This window comes from Vanellus vanellus, assembly GCF_965231255.1.
Source record: "Vanellus vanellus genome assembly, chromosome: 5".
NCBI lineage: Eukaryota > Metazoa > Chordata > Aves > Charadriiformes > Charadriidae > Vanellus > Vanellus vanellus.
The window spans coordinates 2215684-2236990 of record NC_138910.1 but is presented as its reverse complement, the minus strand read 5'-3'; the positions used below and the strand labels follow the sequence as shown (position 1 = coordinate 2236990).

The 21307-nt window shown below is 43.6% G+C and overlaps 1 protein-coding gene across 2 annotated transcripts in view; it reads right to left on the bottom strand.

Moving 5' to 3' along the window:
* Positions 1-709: 709 nt before the first annotated feature.
* Positions 710-21307, bottom strand: part of CACNB4 (calcium voltage-gated channel auxiliary subunit beta 4) — a gene marked incomplete at both ends in the record, with an annotated part of 65051 nt that continues 44453 nt past the window's right edge. Inside the window, 6 exons of one of the 2 annotated variants that reach the window (XM_082483465.1) lie at positions 710-970; positions 5013-5198; positions 11850-11945; positions 14975-15126; positions 16749-16858; positions 20829-20887. In XM_082483465.1, the coding sequence (XP_082339591.1) occupies positions 710-970; positions 5013-5198; positions 11850-11945; positions 14975-15126; positions 16749-16858; positions 20829-20887 (864 nt within the window). The remainder of the gene's footprint in view (positions 971-5012; positions 5199-11849; positions 11946-14974; positions 15127-16748; positions 16859-20828; positions 20888-21307) is intronic. The other variant, XM_082483466.1, reaches the window with a different exon arrangement.

Below are 21307 nucleotides of genomic sequence, written 5' to 3'. Positions count from 1 at the left end.
ACTGGCTAAACTAAAGAAATCATTTTGCTGCAATATTCATGCCAGGTCTAAAAATAATTTCAAACTGGAAAGTATTTTGTAACTGCTGCAATAATTTGTGATATTTGGCACTCTCAAATAGTTTAAAGCCATTTTGGAAATAAGTAGTTAGAATAAATCCTTTTATTCTAACCTTAAATGTAAATTGAGCTTCCAGCAAACAAATACTGTAGCTGACTTTCTGGCTTCTATGGTTTGTAATTTTCAGATTTTTCGTTTGTATTTTTTTTCAATTGATTGCAACATGCTCAAGTCGACTTTCCAGTCAATTCACCCAAATTCCAACAGGAATTGGTTTATAAATTGGTTCCAACTGGAACTGGTCATTTGGAATTTCCAGCACAGGAAATTATTTTATAAGTGCCTTGATAAGTACTCTAAATTACAAACGGATGTGTCTAATATCTAACGACAAGAAAAAGTATGGCTATAAATGCAAATGCTGTACTAAAAAAAATAAATCCAAAAAAACAACCTAGATGATCGGGCATAAACGTAAGGGCATGGTAACTTTTTTTTGCCCCCTACTTAACATCAAATGACAGCAGAGTGCAACTTCAGTATAACCGCGTTACATCTGCCAAATTAAGATGATATTTCATTTTTTTTCCTAGCTACGTTATGGCAAGTTATCAACTGATGAATACTATTTTTCCCCAGGTTCTTGAACTCAAAGCCTATGTCGTGAATCATGGCTATATCCTCCAGGGGATCCTCGGTTCCTATGGGGTTTGTAAGTGTCCTGGTACGAGTCAGAGTATTCTTCTTCCACTAGAGGATAGTGATCTCGGCTGTGTTGGGAACTGGAAGACAAGCGGTTCCTGCTCTTCCGAGCCCTTTCATTGTGATAATTTTCATCTGAGGTCATTAGACTTCGCCGCTCAATTGGAGAGTTCTCTGTAGAATGGCTGCTGTGCCTCATACGCTGGCTCTACGAGTGCCAAAGAATCCAAGCATTAATACAGACAGAAAGTATTTTACATTTTTTTAACTTGTTTTGAGACTTATTCTGAGGTCTTTCAGAGTCCATCCACTTTTGTGTTACTCATTTTATATTAAAGTCTGTGTGCTACAGGAGTGGGTTACAAGAATAGTCTGGTTCCTAGAGCTGAAAGCAGACCAAAGGCAGTATTACGATGCGTACCTTACGGTATTCACCTTGTTAAATATTACAGGCCAGTTAGCATGAAAAGTGAGCTGATGTATTCAGCATTTATCACTTTTCTCTGATCATGAACATAACATTCATGCTTCTATTCTGCTTAAAAAATTTTAAGCATTGATTTAGGTGGTTTTAGAAAACATCTGAAGATGTTTGTTGTGGGGTTTTTTTGGTTTTGTTTTCTAAAAGGTTTTCTCTGAGCCCTGTTTAAAAATCTTCATATGACCAAACAAATGATGGACTGCTAACCAGGCAGCTAAGGGGTGGCTAAAATGATTAGGTGTTAACAAATTGTTTCAACTAAAACATAATAAATATTTTAAATATGTTGACGCGAAATCCTTTTCTAAGATAACTTAATAATTGAAAGGTTTAGCCTTTGCTATCTTCACGTTCCCATAATGTGCTACATTTGTCACATGAACAGAATGAGTTCATCTTTTTTGCCGGTAAATGGCACAATGAAGAAATCGCCTCAAAAAATATTTTGTTTGCCGTCCTCACACATTACACCTCTCAAGAGTATAGCTAGCCGTACTCTCAGAACAAACTCAGTCGATACTTTTCTTTCTCCAGATTACATGCCCAATGTCATTGTTCTCATCCTGCGACTGCCCAGAGAATGCTGCCGCGACGGCTGCACTCTTGTGGCCTCAGGTTCCTGCGCACAGACAGCATCGTCTGCTCCTCTCCCTGCGGAAATTCTGGCCCTGCTCTGTGCTCTCAAACCTTCCTCCTATTGCTGCACCCTCTCTGTATGGCAACTGTTTAGCTGCATAATTTATAACAAAAGGCTTGTCTGCACGGGGAAGTAACTGTGCAGATGGGTGTACATTTACAGCACCGCAGATACGATGTCGCATCTCCTTCTGTGGATCGATGCTACCAAGGTTACTCATGGAGAGATGCCACCTAACGAGCTGGCATGGAAAAGGTGCCCTTCTGCAAATTCACACACTCGGTTGCAGGGTAGCAACTTCTACCACATTATCCCCAAGTTTTCCTTACAGCATCATTTTTTAGTAGTGATTATTTGTCAAAGTCCACATATTTTCTTCACAAATTGTACTTCTCATATGTATTTGACCTGGGCATACAATTTTGATATATAATCACCTAATCAATTGCAAATTTAACTTTCTGTGCTCACACCCTCTATCTTCCCTGTAGTAATTTACTGCTCTGGCTGCAACCTGCTTCTTTCTAGAAACTGTCCTGTTTCCCTGCCTCGACTGCGTAGTCATTCTGATCCCACTATTTACCTCCTGAGAGGTGTAAGGGTGGCACAAAACTGTTTGTTTCTATTGGGTTACCCAACTATTTGGGTCTTATGCCCCAAATAACTTTTGATCCTGCAGCGCAATTGAATGATAAGCTGCATTACATTTCCCTGCAGTAACAGACTTAAAATGCAAATCCCCTGGAGCCTAAGAAACACATATCCCCCAAATTTGAATTACAGGATTTAAGGCCATTTGCTGAAATTAGACTACACTATGTAGGTTTAGAGCTAACCAGGGATTAGGTACAAGGGCGAACCACTGGCCCCTAGGAGTGGGCAATGACAAAATCTACTCTTCCTGTTGAGGACTGCAAACACACACAACTCAACATCGACATCTTCCCCTTTTAGGCAAGGTCACCACCAAGGACTGAATGACCACTGGCTTTGGCAGGTGTACCACACGCGGTGTGACGGGGCACAGTGGGAGCACGCTGTTGCATATACCCTCTTGCTTTCTCTGATTCTTGTGTATCTATGCCACTTCACCCTGATGACCTTCACAAAGCCCAAAGACTTAAAGTTAAATCAGAAGTTTCAAGTCTCAGTAAACTAAAGCCCAAGTCACAATCAAGTAAAAAAGGGATACTCCCTCGTCCTGATTAGGTGAAGTATGTACAGATCATCCCCGCAAATCTGTATCGTTTTCAGGTGTGACCGTTACACCAGGATCTGATCTTTCGGTATTCAGTTCCCCAAGGTATCAGGGGAGAAGGAATCACAAGGTCATAAGAAGTCTAAATTCTTAATATATCATAAGCACCTAAGCTGCTTTAATTCCTAGGATTCGGACGAGTGCTTTAATTACCATAGCACATCATTACAGTTAAAACTGATGCAAATCCTTCCAAAGGCTTGAATTAACGTAAAACCTCTCGGTGGATAAGCACTTCAGATGACGGAAGTCTTTACTGCGAGATAACCATGTAAAACATCAGAACTCTTTACGTGGGCCTCAACGCTGAAGTGGCACCGAAAGGCAAATCCTGGGGGCTGTAGTTGGGCATCATTCACTCAGGGAGAACTTGACCCCTCTGCAGAGAACTAGCACCATTCAAGTCCCACCTAAGCCTTCACAATTAGGGTGAAGTGGGGATTAAGTGATGCATACCTTCAGCCAGCCCACTGCACAGGGGTGATTTTCATCTTCAGTGTGAGTTTTCCCTAAGTAAATGGAGCAACATTTCACAGTTACTGCTGGTGTCCATTGATCAGAGAGAAATAAATGCCTGAAAAAAATTCTGTGGATACACCCAGTTTTCAAAATGAAACTGAAGAGGTGAAAGTTCTGCAGATGGTATTTTATTGTCATGAAGGGATGGAAAACTGAAATTTTAAGGCAAGTGAAAATGGAAACAACAGTTTACATGTGCACGTTATTAGTAATAGAACAGTGCTTGTGCATTCAGCCAGTCAGGAAACAGTGACTTACTGCTCCTAATAAAATCAAGCACAGCATTAGAAATGTGAGTATCAAGTATCATGCACCTTCAGTGAAGTGCAATTCACTCACAGAAAAAACAGCTTTATGTTAATTGAAAACACTGAACAAAGCATCATTTCCTTCAAAATTGTTACCTGCTTCCAGATACTCTACAAGCAGAACAGAGGTTAAATTTGTCAGGTGAATTATTCATTAAACGCAATTCGCTCAGCTCTACTTTTGACATACATTAGAAAGTGCACACTCCTGGAAAGTCACACACACACACACACAACTCCTTCTGAAACTTTCAGACTTAAAAGTTTGCCGCAATCCTGATCTTCTCAAGCATTCATAACTATTCATCAAAAACATTTTCTCTTTTCAAACTTAGTAAAGCACGTACTTCTCATTAAGGACTATTTACATGCCACGTTTGAAGTTTCAAAGTTCAGCCGTTTTTGAGCTATCCCTGTGGAAAAAAATGGTCAGAATTTTTTTCAATGGGTAAAAAAATGTATTTTATTCACACTCAAAGAACTCAAAAAGGTGAAGGCATTTTGCTGATGCAAGAGACAAGCATGGAAGCTTTTCACCCAAAAGGGAATGTTTTGTGAAGTTACGAGGATAGAAATAAAAGGGATCATTATAGACACTGTTCTGCATTCTTAAACACGGTAGCCCTTAGCTCAGCTGCTGTGACATACTGCACATGCTTATTCTCAATCTCATAGGGCTGCATTTGCAATGACACTTTTTCCAGATTAAAAAAGCGCCGTTTTCTAATATGGCTACAATACCAATTGACGGAGCGCCATTTAACTCTTCCTCAAGAACTCACTCCTTGCCAGAAAACTCCTGGCCATGTCATTCCCCATGAACGCAAGCGCAGAGACAGCGCTTCGGCACTCAGCTGACTCACGGCTTCTTCACTGATTACGGGCCTTGGCTTGCCTTCGTACTGCTGGCAGTGGCCAAACAGCGAATAATGACTAATGAAGCAAATATAAGTTATGCTATATTAAACCTATTACTCTATTTCCCCATGGATTAAAGAACCCCACCTGATCTGCACCGGGGTTTGGGGCTGAAGTGGATTTTCCTACCTGTAATCCAGAGATTGCAGCAGGATATGGTGAAAGTGCGGTGGATCCTAAATTTCGCCCAAGGAGAGGAGTCATGGGTGTGCTACTGGTGGTGTGAGTAGCACGCCAGTATGCCTCAAGATATTCTGCCAAGTGTTCGCAAGCATCTTCCAGCTGATTTTCATCCAAAATCACATCAAACATTTCCTGATCACAACAACAAAGTTTGGTTCATTACAATGTTACAGGTGAAAAGAAAGAAACGTTAAACAATTCTCATCACGCTAATCCTTTAAAATGCGATAAATAAGATTCAGAACATGGGATAGCAAAAGAAAATCATACCAGTGGGTTTATAAGGTGACCAAAAGCCGAAGCTCTCAGAAGTCCCTGTATTCTTTCAGCCAGGTTCACTACACAGTGCATGAGCCCTGCCGTGCCCAAAGGCAGAAGACTCCTTTAATGAATTTATTTTGCTCTAAGATAGGTCCCGAAGCAGGACATCAGAGTAACACAGGGGTGCTCTGCATTGGTTTTGGACCCAGGGACTCACACATGCTTCTCTCGCCCTAACTGTGGACACATTTCCATGCCCCTAAAACCGCTTCCCCTTCAGGGAACACAGCATGCACTTTGCTAGCAGCAGGACTTCTGCTTCAGCAAGGCTGCTGCAGGACATCCCACCGCTGCCTACAGCTGGGAACTCTTCAGAGACTATCTCCGTGTGCTGTTTGTTAACTTTCTTCATTTACACCTGTCTGGATTGTCTCACCTCTCTGCTCTCACATCGGCAAGACCGTGCAGGCAGGACCTTTGTCCCTCCTGAGCTGGTTACCAGGGGACAGTCCCTGACCATCAGTGCAAGTCCTGGTGCTTGCCTCCGACCTGCTCCCCGCACAATCCACAGAGAGGGTACTGACCCCAGAACGTGGAGGGGATTCAAAGCCGTGTGGCTTCTCTGCTAGCCAAGAAGTCAAAGGCACATGCTGCAGACAATGTTTTTAGATTATCTGCATGATGGGTATTGGTAATAAACTGCTGATAATAAACCATCATAAACCGAGTCCCTCAAGAGAAATATAAACCTATTTTCAGCAGTGAAATTCTGTAACTCATCTTTAATCTTAACTCACGCCTTAGTGGAAAAAAAATATTGTGAAAATAGGACAGAAAGTGAAAAATAAGTGTTGCAGGTGTTAAGAGTAACCGATACAAACCGCAGGCTGCTTTTTCCTCCATACATATTTATAGATCTATCCAATGTACACTGAGCTGACATCTCTAGAATAAGATGTAAAACTGCATGATGAATTTATCATAAATTTTGATCACACTTCTACCTTCTGCCCAAAAGTCTGCTCCAGAACTTACTTTAATATTAAAGCCATATTATTTATTTTTTAATTTATTTTCTCATCGGCATGGCTTCCTCCTCTGCCAGCAAGTATGGAGCTTTCTTCTAATAAGAATACTCCTAACACTACATCCTCTGGTCAAATTCAGTGTTTATTGCTGCTTGGTTTGTTCCTCTATTTATCTATACCCTTTACACCCTCCTTTGCTATTTGAACACATGTTGATACACTACATATTCCATTATATCACACACATCATTATTTGTGCAAGAAGTTAGTAATTCAAACATAGTTAGGTTAGGAAATAAAAGAAGGTGGTCTGCTTACATATACGTTGCTGTGGAAAATATTGAAATTAAAACACTACACTTGGAATATAATAAGTGTTTTCTTAAATAAAGAATTAATTTTGTCATTTTCTGGTCTGAGACTAGTAAGCAGTTTTCCTGTGCTCCTCGTTCCTCGCATAGCTAGCCCCACGCGGATTTGAGGGCAACTCTGGCTGTCGATACAAAACTCAGCTTGGCAGGTTGCAAGGTAATTCTGTCTCGAGGCATATTTTCAGCTGTGCAGGGTTTTACCAGCAAGCAGGTCAATGAGTACTCTTCCAACACGCTCCAACCTCCTCCTGCTGAACTAGGGAACTGTATCTCAAGTTTGTTTTTTTCACCCTGGATCAGTTGATTCAGGGAGCTCACAAAATGCTGTATCGGCATAACTAAACGTGCTGCAAGGGGAGACAAAGAGATCTGAGATGGGAATGCCAGTACTGCTGCCTACGGCTTCCCTTCTTAACAGAGTAACACCTTCACGCACCTCCAAGAAACGCACGGCTAATACTCTAGCTAACATACCTGAACCACCCAGTTCTGTGACGGTATGGAGCTTCACGTGGTATTTTGACAGGGATCTCAATTAAATTGAATTTAGGGGAGAAGAACTTTTAACAGTTGCAGTACAACTGTCCCCTTTGTAACAGCTGACTGTAAAATAACACCAGGACTGGTAATGGTGAGCCTCTCAGGCTGTCATTTGAAGGTCACGGGGAAAAGCCGCAAAACTGGCAGGATCCTGATTCCAGGGCACTACAGTGTTTTACAGGGAAAAAAATTACAGAGAAAGCACTCAGGTATTTTTCTTGCATTTAGCAGTTCTGCTCATAGCTAAACTGTGTTTGTTCTATTTCTATGAATTTGGGAGGAAAGAGTCTTTTAAGGACATCCCTGTTTGTAAGGGTCATGGAGTAAAGCAATTTCTTCCCAGTTCTCCTTACAATGCATTTTATTCACCGCAGTATTTTCTTACAACATGTGTAAAATAGTTACCATATGAGCACTTCCATATACTAGTATTTCTTAAGTGATATACATTAGTGTTCTTTCCTGAAGAGAAGATAAAATTGCCACTGTCCTCTGCTATTTCTTTTGGTTTACTGTCTGACCACGGTGAAGTATTCCGGGTGCATTACCCCAAGTTAGCAGCACAAAATAAAATGGTCCTGACTCCAGAGGCATCCTCCTCCCCACAGGGACGCTCAGAAGAAGGAGTGTAAGAGGGACTGAGCCTCAGGCACAGCCCACAGTTCCTTAGTACAGCTAAGGGCAATCCCAAATTGCATCTTAATCCTGGGGGTCAGGGGAGGTGAGCTCAGGCTCTGGGGGAAAAGATGCCCCAGACAGAACCACAAGGATGGAAGTGGACCTGAAAAGGAATCTGAACTTGTACATATATCTGGTGTACTGGCTATTTTTAATTATAACCAATGCATTTTAGTTCTGCTGGACTGTAATTTCTGGTATTTTTTAGGTTATATCAAATAGACCAGAGGGATGTGTACCCTCTCTTAGCACATGATCCCTGATCCAAATGTTAAAAAAAAAAAAATCATAATGAACTGTATATGACCACTGTATCTAAAGCTGTACAGTCAGTACAGTTCGTGTTTCCTTGAGCCATCGTTCCTGCTTAATGGAGTCAGGCAGTGATAGACATGCTTAGCGCTGGCTTGAGCAGCATGACTGAAAGATTAGCAAGGAATTAATAATGAAAGCGGTTCCTGAACTTAACTATGCCAAAAAAGACAGCTATTTTTAAAATGTCTAGACATAGAGCACCATCTGATTACTTAAGGCTGGCTCTCAGCAAATGAAAAAAAAATGAGGTTTTTACAGTTTTCAAGTATCTTCACTTTAAACAAACACTCCTCTTGCAGGAATTTGAGCTGCAAAACGGATGAAGCAGGTCACAGCGCCCAAGACAGACAGCAGTGTCTTTGGTCTTAGCAGTATACTTTTACTTAATTAAATCATGGATCGACTTGGTCCTTTAATTTAAACCTAACCCAGACTCTCATCTCCCCTCAAGTGCTCTAAGTCAGCAATAACTTCCTTGAGATCAAACAGGGCAAAACTGATCGGATGGTTTCTGCGGAAGGCTGTTGTGCAGGTCAGAGTGGAAGGCAGCCTCTGAGCAAGCACGGTTATATGTTTGTAATCTGGACACTGAAATTTGGAAATATTCTTCTTATCCAGGTGGGGTCTCACTTAGGCAACAAAATACAATTGCAGGACTGGGTGTTAAGGAGTTTACTCGATCCTGGGGATGGACAATCTAAGTGCCACCATGCAAGGAACAGGCAGGGACATGCATCCTGCTGCTGCACATTGTTTATTTCAATCCACGCAGCGAACCACTTCATTTCAACTGATGTGAGCAAACCTAAGTGGAATAAGAGGAAATCACTGTATAAAGGGCAAACAAGGCTGTGAAACATGCACAGCCTTCTCTGTGCAGGTGGAAAAATAAATACACCTTTCAAATGTGAACAATGTGCAGCGGATTGTTCTGTGTGTAAGCTTAGTGACAGCTCGGTGTAAGTACCACAAGCCGTATTCAAATGGGTGCAGGTGCAACTCCATTTAACTTGGCTCACACCCATTAAGAGTTAGGAAGCTATATGCTTCTATAGAAATTATTTTGTACTACAGAAAAATGTACAATTTCGTTTTAGTTAATGGAACCTGAATGGCTCATGGGAATTCTCCGTCACCATTTTAAGAGATAACAATTCAGTAGAAAATTACACGTGAGAAACATAATATAGCTGAGTTCTCCAGAAGAACTCAAGATGGCTTGAACATCTTTCAGTGCTGCCTGAAGTGGAAAACAAGGGTAAGAGAGTGAGGAACACGATCTACAGTTACTGTAACCAGAAGCTTACAGGTCTGCAGTGACACAACCAGGTGGATGCACATGCAGTCACCATCTACCCCTTAGGACAGCTGGACGTCTGCAAGGGGGGCTGGCGGTTTGAGAGGGACAGCAGGAGGGTGGCTGCAAAATCCTCACCCGCCAGGGAGACGGCAAGCTGTCTGGGGCACAGCGGGCACTGCAAAAAGGGTATTTAACTGGTGAAATCGAGATGTACCTCCCACATACACACACCACCGCCAGCGCCTTTCTGGATTATTTTAATTCTGCTCTATATCAGGCAAAGGGGAATTTGCATCAGATCTCTCCTATTCTGGACAAGTTCCGTGTCTCCCTTCCACTTTTAGATACGGAGGACAGACATTTCAGCCAAACCTATTAACTTTTTTCTCTGCTTTCTAACATTCCAGTGTGAATCTAGCCTGAACATACACCAAAACATTGCAAAACCTGCCAAAATTCAGTTTGACAGACCCACATTAATTATTCCTCACTTTGTATTCAGCTGAAACTACTGAGTAAACATAACCTGAACTTGCTAGCAGTGTCAGCAGCTTGAAATGTTTTTTTCCAGAAAGCGGGTCTGTCCATGTGGAATCACCCGCTCCCTGGCTCAGCCAAGGCAGAATTGGGCAGACCTGATGCCACAGAGGGGCCCGACTCTTCCACGCAGGCGGGAGGACACAACGCTGCTGAGGAAAGACGGGTGCCCCCATGCAGCAGAGCCCGGCAGCCTCCACACAGCAGCTCGCAATTAGGTGAGGTCCACCTGATGGCAGGAACCGACAAACCTAAAAGGCCAACCTTTTAGTAGGCAAGAGAAGAGAGAAGGAGAAAGCTCTCTCCAGGTCTCCCTTTCACTGGATGGAGTGCCACCATTCCCACCACCAGCAGTTCTGGGACATCTGAGGGGTGTGAGAGCACTGGCCTAAAGGAGATGTGGCTCAGCCTCAATTCCTACCAATGGGAACCATTAGAAAGCAACATCTGTTACTGTAATTTAGGTGGAGTGGCCAGAAATACCTCAATTATCTTTTAATGGCCAGTGGGGACAAGAGAGGAGGAGGCTGTGAAGTTTGGTATCTTAAGAAGCAAATAAACCCAAGTTTCACGGAAATAAATCTTTGTAGATCGTTACAGCAGAACAAAAGCTGTTTGAACTTTGTTACTTTCATTTGCATCGAGAATAAAAGCCATATGAAATGAAGGCAATCTCTTTAAGGTCTACGTAACAGAAGGCAAAGTTTTCTAGAAGCATTATCTGACCGTTCGGGTTGGGCATTCGTTCTGCTGATCTCAACTCCCAAATTTGTTCCTAGATTGTTCCAAGACATCTCTTTTGTCAGCACTTTCCCTATTTTAAGTCAGAGAGTGTGATCATGGAAACCTTCCCAGTGCCTATTCTGAATTTCTCTGATTTAATCTGACTTCTCCTTGCAGTTCTTTGGCATGAGAAAGACGGGCAATACAGCGAGCCGTAGGCTGGACTGTCCGATCACTGCCCTGGTATGAACAGCAGTCTCTGCTCTACCAGAGCAATGTTACCGGACCAATGAGGACCAAAGTCCTCATCCAAGTTTTTTTTCCACCGAGAGGCTTTCTCTGTTGTGGAAACCAGGTGTGGTTTTCGAAAATAAAAGCAAGTTTGAGCTGCCCTGTCCAAACACCCGTGCAGCTTTTCTGCACAGCACTGCCTGCCTAATCATCTCTCCAGGACCTCTGCTCCTTATGCAGCAGGTGATTCAAGGTGAGTAATCGGTATCTTCGATAAAATGGTCGGTGAGCGGAGCCTGTGCTCCCATGAGGTAACCAGAATGGCTTGCAGATGCTGCTGTGTCAGGAGGCTCAGGGATCACGTGCACGCAGACACATGACTCGCCCGGTACTGACGGTGGGTCTGGACTCCCTGTGCAGCTGAGGAAAGTCCTCTGCAGCCTCCTCCCAAACCAGGAGTCCGAGACTTTGGTCCTATGGGACCTTAAGATAGCACTGCTTCACAAATGATGTAATTTACTTATGTCCTAGTACATCAGTTTTACCATACACGTCGTTTTTGACCTGTCACCTTGCCAAAGATCATAATAAACCCAGCACAGGCGATATCGGGATGAAAGTATCAAACAACTTGCTTCTTAGCAATAAAAGCTGATCAACGGTCGCAATTGCAGGGCTGTCTGAATCACCATAAAGTGACGTGGTAACGTATGAACTCAGCTATAATCAAGGACCAACACAGCAGAAATCTTTAAAACTCCATGTATTACAAGTCATTTAGCCTTTCTTCTGTACTTACTGGTGGGCATTGTGCAAGTTTATCAGCTGCCACCAACTGAACATTCAAGTGTTTACTTTGTGACTTTCCTCTAGATTTAATCAGTCGCTGCAAAACCTGACAGAGGAAAAGAGGAAAATGTGAATTTAAGGATCATGTATCTCCATAAAGCTCAGACTGACATGCCATCGGAGGATTACCAAGTTCAGAAGCTCTCCATTATGTTTAACAAAAGGGATAAAATATTGTCCTTGAATATAAGCACAAACCTTTCTGATAACCTCCCTGAAAGCTGTGCACATTTCCCTCTGCATCACGTTTGATCCCTTGCAAATATTTCAAATGCAGTGAGAATGGCGATTTTGCTTTTCTCTACTTGTAGTAATAGGTTATTTTTGACAAATGTAATCTTCTCCAGAACCATGAAAATTATACGTATACAGAATTATACTGGATTGCTGGATTGACTGCAGCACAACAGTAGCAGCATGTTATGTTGTGTAGCAATAACGCTGTAACCTTATCTGTTCTGAGGTACATTTTGGGTACAGAAGGTATTTTACACACATAGTTCATATTACTTTTTTATTATTTTCCTTCCACCGTGTCTTTTACTAGAATTTAAGGGGCGGAAAAGTTAGGAATCCTAAATTGTTTCTCTGTATAGTCTCAAAGAAAATTACAGGATCATAGAACAACAGAGTATTTTTTAAGTTGGAAGGACCTCTAGAGGTGTCTGTGCCAAGCCCTCACTCCAGGTAAGACCAGCTGGATCAGATTGCTCAAGTCCTCCTCCAGCTGAGTTTTGAACATTTCCAAGGAGATTTCACCACCTCTGTGAGCCACGACTGACCCATGTCTGCTTGTACAGCCCAACATGCGGCTTATTCCCTGCTGCAAGGGCATACTGCTCACAACTGTCCAAATTGTTACCCACCAAGACCCCCAGGTCCCCAGCTGCAGAGCTGCTCCCCAGCCGGCTGGCCCCAGCCCGACCTGGGCCAGGGGCTGCTCCAGCCCAGGGGCAGGACTGGATATTTGCCTTTGCTGAACTTCAAGAGGTTCCTGACAGCTTGTTTCTCCAACCTGCCAAGGTCCCTCTAAAGGACAGCCCTGCTCTCTGGAACATTAACCTGCCCCAGAATTAGGTATTGTCCACAACCTTGGACATTAACAAAGGTCATTAACAAAAATGTTGGATTGTACTGGCCCCATTAGAGACCCTCAAGTGACACCACTGGTAACCAGCTGCCAGCTGGGCTTTGTACCTCTGACCAGCACCCTGGACCCGGCAGCCCATCCAGTCTTCCATCTCTCTTATAGTCCACACTTATCCAGACCATATCTCACCAATTTGCCCATCAGATACTACAAGAAGACCACATCAACGCCTTGCTACAGTAAAGACTGTCAACAGCCACTGCTCTTCCTTTGTCCACTGGGGTCATAATCTCATGACAAAAGGCAGCCAGGTTGGTCAGGCATGATTTGCCCTTGGCAAATCCCTGCTGGCTGCTCCCAGTCCCCTTCTTGTCTCACATGTGGCTGGGGAACAGCTTCCCAGAGGATTTGCTCCATAACCTTCCCAGGGACTGAGGTAAGACTGACTGGCCTATAGTTCCCCGGATCCGCCTTCTTACCCTTCTCGAGAATGGATGTGACATCTGCCTTTTCCCAGTTATCAGGAACCTTCCCAGATCACTATGAGCTTTAAAAGGTAACAGGGAGCACCTTTGCAATGGCACAGGACTGCTCCTTCAGGTGAATCCCATCTGGTCCCTTGGTCTTGCATATGTCCAGTTAGTTAGGTGGTCTCCAGATCAACCTTCCTCTACTGTGGGTCCCTGCCACACATTGCAGTGGACCCATGCTTTTCTTAGCTTTCTTTCTGCTTGCCATGTTCTTACAGGAACCTTTTTTGTTACCCTTAAGATCTCGTTAGTTCTAGCTCCAGCTGAACTCTGGCTTTCTTAACTTGACCCCCAGATGTATTCCTCCTGGGATGCCTCTCTCTGCATCCATCTTCTGTGTGCCTCCTTTTTGTGTTTGAGCTCAGGCTGCTCCCTGTTCATCCACACTGCTCTCCTGCCAGCTCCATGTAGGAACAGATCATTCTTGTGCTTGGAAGAAGCTGTCCATTAAGATCACACAGATCTCCTGAGCTGCTTCATTATCCAAGACAGTCTTTTATGGGATCCTGCTGAACATGTCCCTGAACAAGCCAGTTCTAGGGCCCAGGTCAGCCATTCTGTTATTGGTACTGCTCGCTTCTCTCAGGATCTTAAATTCCACTTTCTCACGGTTGCTGTAGCCAAGGCTGTCCTGCACCTTCACAACTCTGTCCAGTTCTTCCTTTTTTCCTCTGCAGTAGCAGGTCCAGCAGAACCTCCCCCATCACTTGCTGGTCACCTGCACCAAGAACTGGCGCATGCCTTTCTGCGGCCATCTCTGATGTGCCACGGTGGTCCCTCCAGCAGGTGTTGGGCAGAATCCCACCATCGCTGTGTCTCCGTCATGACTCCAGGCTCCCTTCTGCACCAACAGCCAAGGTCACGGTGGGGTCCGTGCTGTGCTCCTGAGCAACAGTCACATTGATGCTCCATAGCTGGAGCTGGCCAGTAGCCTGGCCACACTGGCCCAGACCCAGCTGTGGATGGTCTATTAACATGCCCCAGGCAGAAGCCACAGACAAAAGCAGACAGGCTTTGTTTGTGATCAACAGACGACCAGCATTAACTGCCTGGGAGGTGGGCAAAGGGCTGGGTTTCGTCTCTGAAGCTCAGCCTAAGGTTAGGGCTTGTAGAGAGACAACCCAGAACTCCGGCTGCGTTGGGGTAGGGGGGCTGCAAAGGGACTGCCAGGGGGAACTGAGAGCTACAGAAAGAATTTGCTCCTCAGGAATTTTTGTGTCTACTGAATTGGTGGGTGCCTCGTCTAAGGTTCAGCCTAAGGTTAGGTAAAGGTTTAGGGCAGAAAAAGGAAATTGCATCAGACATTCCCTTGTCAAGCCCTTGATCTCAAAATTTCACTTTTTTTCTCTTCATCTCACTCTTAATTTTTTCCAGAGCAGATACGACCCTACTCACTCCCACACTGCCCGCCAGGTCCCTCTCAAACGCACATATTTTAAGGGTGAGATACATTACCTTCGGAGAAGACACTTTAACATGGACAATAATTGGAGCTAAAGACGTCTTGATAAGTTGTGCAGGGTGATTGATAGTGTCTGCATCTAGGACAACCAGTTGTAAGGACCTTGCCAGCTCAAAGATTCTTTCGATTTCACTCTGTACTTCAGCTAGTAAAGGAAAACAAAACAGGTGAAAGCCATTCAACCCCAGCATTACTCCCAGCATTACTTAGACAAAAATACCATCACCCATTTGTTTTCATGGACTGTATGCATTCAGTATATGAACTCTGTATGTGAATTAATGTAACTTCCATAAAATAACCTATTACTCATGGCAATTTTTAAAATAAATATTACCTTGGAGATAATTCTGTTGCCTGAAAATACATACGTACTATGTTAATTTATAATATCAATGTATTTAAACACTGAGTACAATAATATGCATGTTTCTATTAAAGCAAAATAGACTTAAGCATATTTTCCAAATCTGCTAAATAGCTTAGGAGTCATAAGATTTTATTATTTCCAACAGCAAGTGATGTATTGATATTCCTTAAAAATTTTTTGTTCTTGGACTGCAATTCTGATTTAACTTAACCAAGAGTCTGCATGAAAAGCAGAACTGTGACCTCCTAATCTATAACCACAAAAATTTGTTTATGATAAATAATTGACAGGGTATTATTTAAGAAGACACTAATGGCAATGTTCACACCAAAGCACTTTTGTCTGAAGAAAAAGGAGAAATTTATTTCCATGTAAATTGTATTTCTGATATTCATTGTTCTGATCCTTCTTAATCACGCGCATGCATGTGATGAATTTTAAATAGACAAACTCAGTGCAAATTGAAGCCTGTAAGTTACACCACCAAAGTACAAAAGAGCTGTATGTCAGCAACTCACATGCACTTAATCTGCCTAAGAGCTGTTCCACAGAGCAACTTATGTTCACAGGCAGAAGATTAGTACTCACCCTTGCAGCACTTAATTTTGGGGTGCCTACCCCTGTACTAGAACACCAACTAGAAGCGTAGTGTCCAGCGAACTATACCTCCAGTTCAAACAGTCTCTCAGGATGTCAGAGAATTGGGCTTAAGAGCCTTTTCTTCCTGTGAAGACTGAAAGCAAACTCCTTCTACCTCCTGGGATGGCAGCCAGAGACCAGGGGACTGGCACGCATGTACTACACACAAATTTCCACCCTTGTGAAAGAGAAAAATTCACCAGGCCAGTGTAACCCAGCAGCCATGCCATTGCGAGGAGCGAGTGGGGAAGACCCGGACCCCAGTCTCTGCTCTCATGGCCAGACAGGAAAACTGAGCTGTAGCTGTTCAGCGTAAAATACAACCCCAGTCGCAGGGTCAGGAATAAGAACATGTTTACTTCTTGACTGGGCAAGGTGAAACCTCTCCAGCACCTTGTGATGTGGAGTTAAAAGCACAGGGGAGCTGTGAGGCCAACTCACCTTGGGAGGAACCAGCACTGAACCTACATTCTGACTGCAGGCCCCTAACTCATCTTTTGCAAATAACTAAAATACTGCTTGCTCTAGCCCAGGTCATCGCTTCATGCGAGGTTAACACAGCACATTGTGCTCTGCTGCCACTCCTCCGTCAGGCAAAACTTGTCTCCCATTGGAGTATGTGAAATTCAGAATTATACATTAAAATGCTGTAGGCGCATTTAAAATTGCAGAACTGATGACGTCTTGAAGGCTGAAATCCTGCCACATTCCTCCAGTAGGTAAATACGTTCAGAATGACATCTGTGTCAATGTCTTACCTAAACTGGATCTTGTATTTGACCGCTCAATTATTGCCCTCTTGCTTGGATTATTTAGAACAGACCTCTTCGCAAGAGAAATGTCAGCTGTCACTCTAGTTATTGATATCCTATGAGTAAGAACACAGGACAGACAGAACAAAAACACAGCAGTCAAATTTTCAGTGCACTGTGCATGATTTACAGCTACATTCCATTCCAAAGTGCAAATACAATAAAAATACCACTCCAACATGTTTTATAGCTAAGTTATATCATCATTAAACAACAAGTAAAGAGAAATGCTGCGTAACTGTAAAGTATTTTCTACTCCCTACACTACTGTAGATTCTGGCATATAGTTTCTGCTATTCTACTTAATGCATTAGTTAACTTTTCTCCTCCCCAACTCATCTCCTACATGAATTTACACAGTACCGTAAATACTACAAGTAATGTGAGTCTTAGGGCATAGAGCAAGAGAGTCGTAACAGTAACAGCACTTCTCTTCCCAGACAGTTAAACCATTGATTAAAGCTGACGTTGCTGAGAGGTGAGGAAGGGTCATGTTTGGATATCCCAGCAGACCGCGTCACTCGTATCTGAGTGCCCAGGAGTCACTGAACAGAGCTGCTCGCTTTGGGAGACTGGTCCTCCAACACGCACTCTCCTTTTCCAGACCCGGAGCTGTGCCGATGGGCTAAATGACTCGGCTCATGGTTGAACAGGAGAAAAGTAAGTTGAGCACAGCTATCTGTACCACTGGAGCCTCCTCTTTAACTTAAGGAAGGTGATTATTTTTACTTGATCTGTCAGTGAGCTGACAAGAGACAAAAGGTTATAAAACAAAGACCCACAATCACTTCATGTAAACTCTATTTAGGAGGACTGTGATAAGCCGAAGAGCTATGAATACTGAAAAGCAAGCAAGCTGGAAATGACTAGCAGCTATTCCAAACAACGTAAGATTTATGCAGCTCTAAGTGAAATTACCAGATGGAGGGTTAAAAAGAAGTGCAAGTAATTTTTCTACATAATACATAAATAAATTTATTGCCAGAAAATACAGTGGAGACCAAAAGTATAAATGAGTTTAAAAAAGAAATGGGAGAAATTAATGGCTCCTCAGTCTAGAGGTGACAACAAAACACGGTGGTCCAGACTGCACCTCTGGCTCAGGGAGGTCCTAGACCTCTGACAGCTGGAATCAGAGCGGTGCAACAGAGCAAGGACCAGAAATGCTCACCCACTGTGCCAGATACAAGAAGCATTTCGGTCTTCCCACGTAAGAAGTAATCCTAAGTATCACTGTTGCTGAAAGATGTTAAGAAAAAAAAAAGTGCCTTTGCTGTTTTGTTTACACGGTGTCTAGAGTCAGGCTTGGTCTATGCAAGAGTGATCAAACACAATGCATTAGGAAAACGACGCCGCTAGAGCCTCTGCAGCAGCCGTTCCCCGAATGCTTTGTGCCAGCAGAGCTTCAGCAGACCCCTCTCCGCAGGTGTGCCCAGCGCAGCCCTCCGGCCCTTCCTTCAGCTCACAGCCCAGGAGAGGATGCTGCAGTTACAAAAGGAGCCGACAGACACCAAGTGTGTTCAGAGGCAGGGAAGGAGCGCTGCTAGTTCGAGTCTTATGAAAAGTTCCTCCCTTGGACAGTCATTTCCCTTCTTGGTAACGTGGAACTGTCACAAAATTGCCAAAGAGATGGAAAGAAAGAAAAAGAAAAGGAGGGGAGGGGAGGGGAGGGGGAAGACTGCAAAGCCATAAAACCTGGCAGGAGAACCAAGGAGCAGCTGAGGTGCCTGAAAAGGAATTTAATTCATTTTTCTAAAGTTACTCAGAGCTAAAGTCAATTGTAACAGCTTGCTTGTGGCATTTAACTTTTTCAATGCTGAAATTTCATACTTCTACCCGATGTAGTTGCCAATATTGCTAATGGCAATAGGATTTCCAAAAAAATACCCCACTCCAGGCAGAATCTCTCCCTTTACCCCTCTGCGCAGCCCAAGGGTACGGTGGGGCAAAGACAGAGAGCAGGGCAAGGCACCATCCTGCCTCCCATCGCATTAAGCAGCCTAAAGGGGCGTCTCGAAGTGTGCTTTACCTTTTCTTCTCTGTATTTAGGCACTGCTTATCTTCATGGACCAGGCCTCTGCTGAGTGTATTCTCATATAGGGTATAAAAATATACCTCATAAAGGATATATTCATAGCAATCACGTCGTGGCAACTGGAGATGACTTATCACTTCCCGTTGCCATGGTTTCCTACCGAAAACAATGACTCTCAGTTACCACCGGCATATGCAAAGCTGACAGACATATGCCAACAGCTGGAAGAGAACATATGCTGCGGTTCTGTACCTACACCTAACGCAAATGGGCACCGGAGCTCATGGAGCGAGCTGCAGTGGAACCAGAGCGGTCCCACTGCTCCGAGCAGGGGGGGGAGGCACCAGGAGGACAAGTGAACAGCGCAGAAAAACAGTAATTTAACTGCAGGCTGTCACGTACGGTGCTTCATCTGTCAGGTTTTAAGTCAATCACTACATTTTTAGGATCTGCTAAAATCACTTGAGCTGGGCAATTAAAAATAGGGGAGGAGATGAGATATTTTGCACAGTTGTTGATCATGAAACGTTTTGTCTAATCTGTTGATGGGTTAGTTCAGCACCGCCATCTCCTCACTGCACCCAAAAAAGGTGCCTTGACCATAAATCATACTCTACCTCTTCTAAACAGACACTGTTATTTTCACTCTCCCAGTGCCAATGTTTTAGGTATTTTCAAACCTGACTTACTGTCACATGCCAGCTAGCACAGTATAAGCTCCTCTTCACAGTTAGAATACACTGAACAAACTAGGATGAGAGAAGGGCAGAACATCCCAAAGATGCAGCAGACACCTACAACTACTGACGAGCTCCAGCGGAAAAGAAGAGATGCCACGGACCAAGCCTATGTTCCTAGCAAAGAAATCCAAATTATCCTTCTGACAGCTCATCAGGAATTATTCTCTGTGTTCCAGCTGAACAAGATGAACCCTCCTATTCTGACACACTTTTTTCTATATTTTAGTTCTCAGCGTTTCCTTCATTAAACTGCCTTTTTAAGTATTTCTGACTACTAAGAATATTTAAGAGTTGATTTTTCTTAGGCGTTGGTCCAAAGCACCGTTACTGCACCCTGTCGAAATCTTCTGTTTCTGATGCTTATTTCCGGACTAGGGTGTGATTAGTTTTATTTAGAAAACGTCCTGCTGCACAGGAGCCTGGAACTTCACAAAAGGTGCTAGAATGAACCCAGCCCAAACAGAGCAACCTCAAAATAAAACCAGGAGGCACTTACTATTTGGTGTCTGCACACTTCAGCGGCTGGCTGAGCTGGTCCAGCAGTACACACTTGTATCCAATGGTTAAGAAATTTTCATATGCCCAAAGGATTGTGAATAAAACAGTACTTTTACATGCAATCAGTCATGCTTTCTCAACTCTTCCACCCACAAAAGGAACTGGACAGCTCTTTGAAAAAGCAATCTACTCAGTTCCATTTCCCCAACACGCAGTCGGCTCAGGCCACAGAGCAGTGGCCTGGGAGCTCCGGAGGGAAGGACGAGGGCCAGCAGCGAGCCAGAAGCCGGGTTCTGCCGAAAGGACTCTTCACCGGGTAGCACCATTCCCTCCGAATCCTGGCTGAACAAGGGGCACAGCCTGCTTCCCAGGGCAACATTAAAAACCTGAGCCTGGTAATGACGTGTTTAAAGATATTCTGGCATTTTCCACGGGCCCCAGTCACCTTTCATCTAGATTTCTCCTGTAACTTCAGGCTGGCAAGATGCTGAGGCAGAATTATTCTGTTAAACCTAAGAAATCCTACTACAGACACAGCAGATATGAAGATACATGCACTTCTAGTAACACATAAGCTGTGTTCCACCCCACAGCCGGCTGCATTTCAGTGTTGATACAAAGCCAGTAAATCAGTTTTGAACATGCATCAATCTTCTTGCATTATAAAAAAAATAAATCAGTAAAATGTTAGTAACACAAGGGGGGGGGGGGGGGGGGGGGGGGGGGGCAGAATGAAAGGACAGTATTTCTCACCTCCCATCAAACCTGTGCTTCAGGAAGTCAAAGAGAGCTTTCTGCATCATGTCTGTCACCTTTGCAGAGGTGAGGAAGATTGAACAGGGAGGATTGACAGGGAGAAAAAGAAGTCAAAAGGAAGAAAAGAAGTAAGTAGAAGGTAAGGATACTGCCAACAATCAATACCTTTTACAGGTGGCAATCATTTAATTTTCATGCTCTTGGCAGCACGCTTTGTAATAAATACTTGCAAGTTTTCTGACTCATTCTCCAAAATGCGGAACGGAGGATGTGAGAGCTGTCGCTCTTTCTGCTCTTGTCTTGACTTGCACTGAAGCATCAGAGCACACCTCACCACCTTCCACAGCAACACCATTCCCAGCAGGCTTCAGAACATGTCAGAAGCATATGGGACTATTCAGGTTGAACAGATGATTTGATTTTTTCCCTACAGTAACATTATTAGAACTGGCTTAATACTGCAGATACAAGATTTA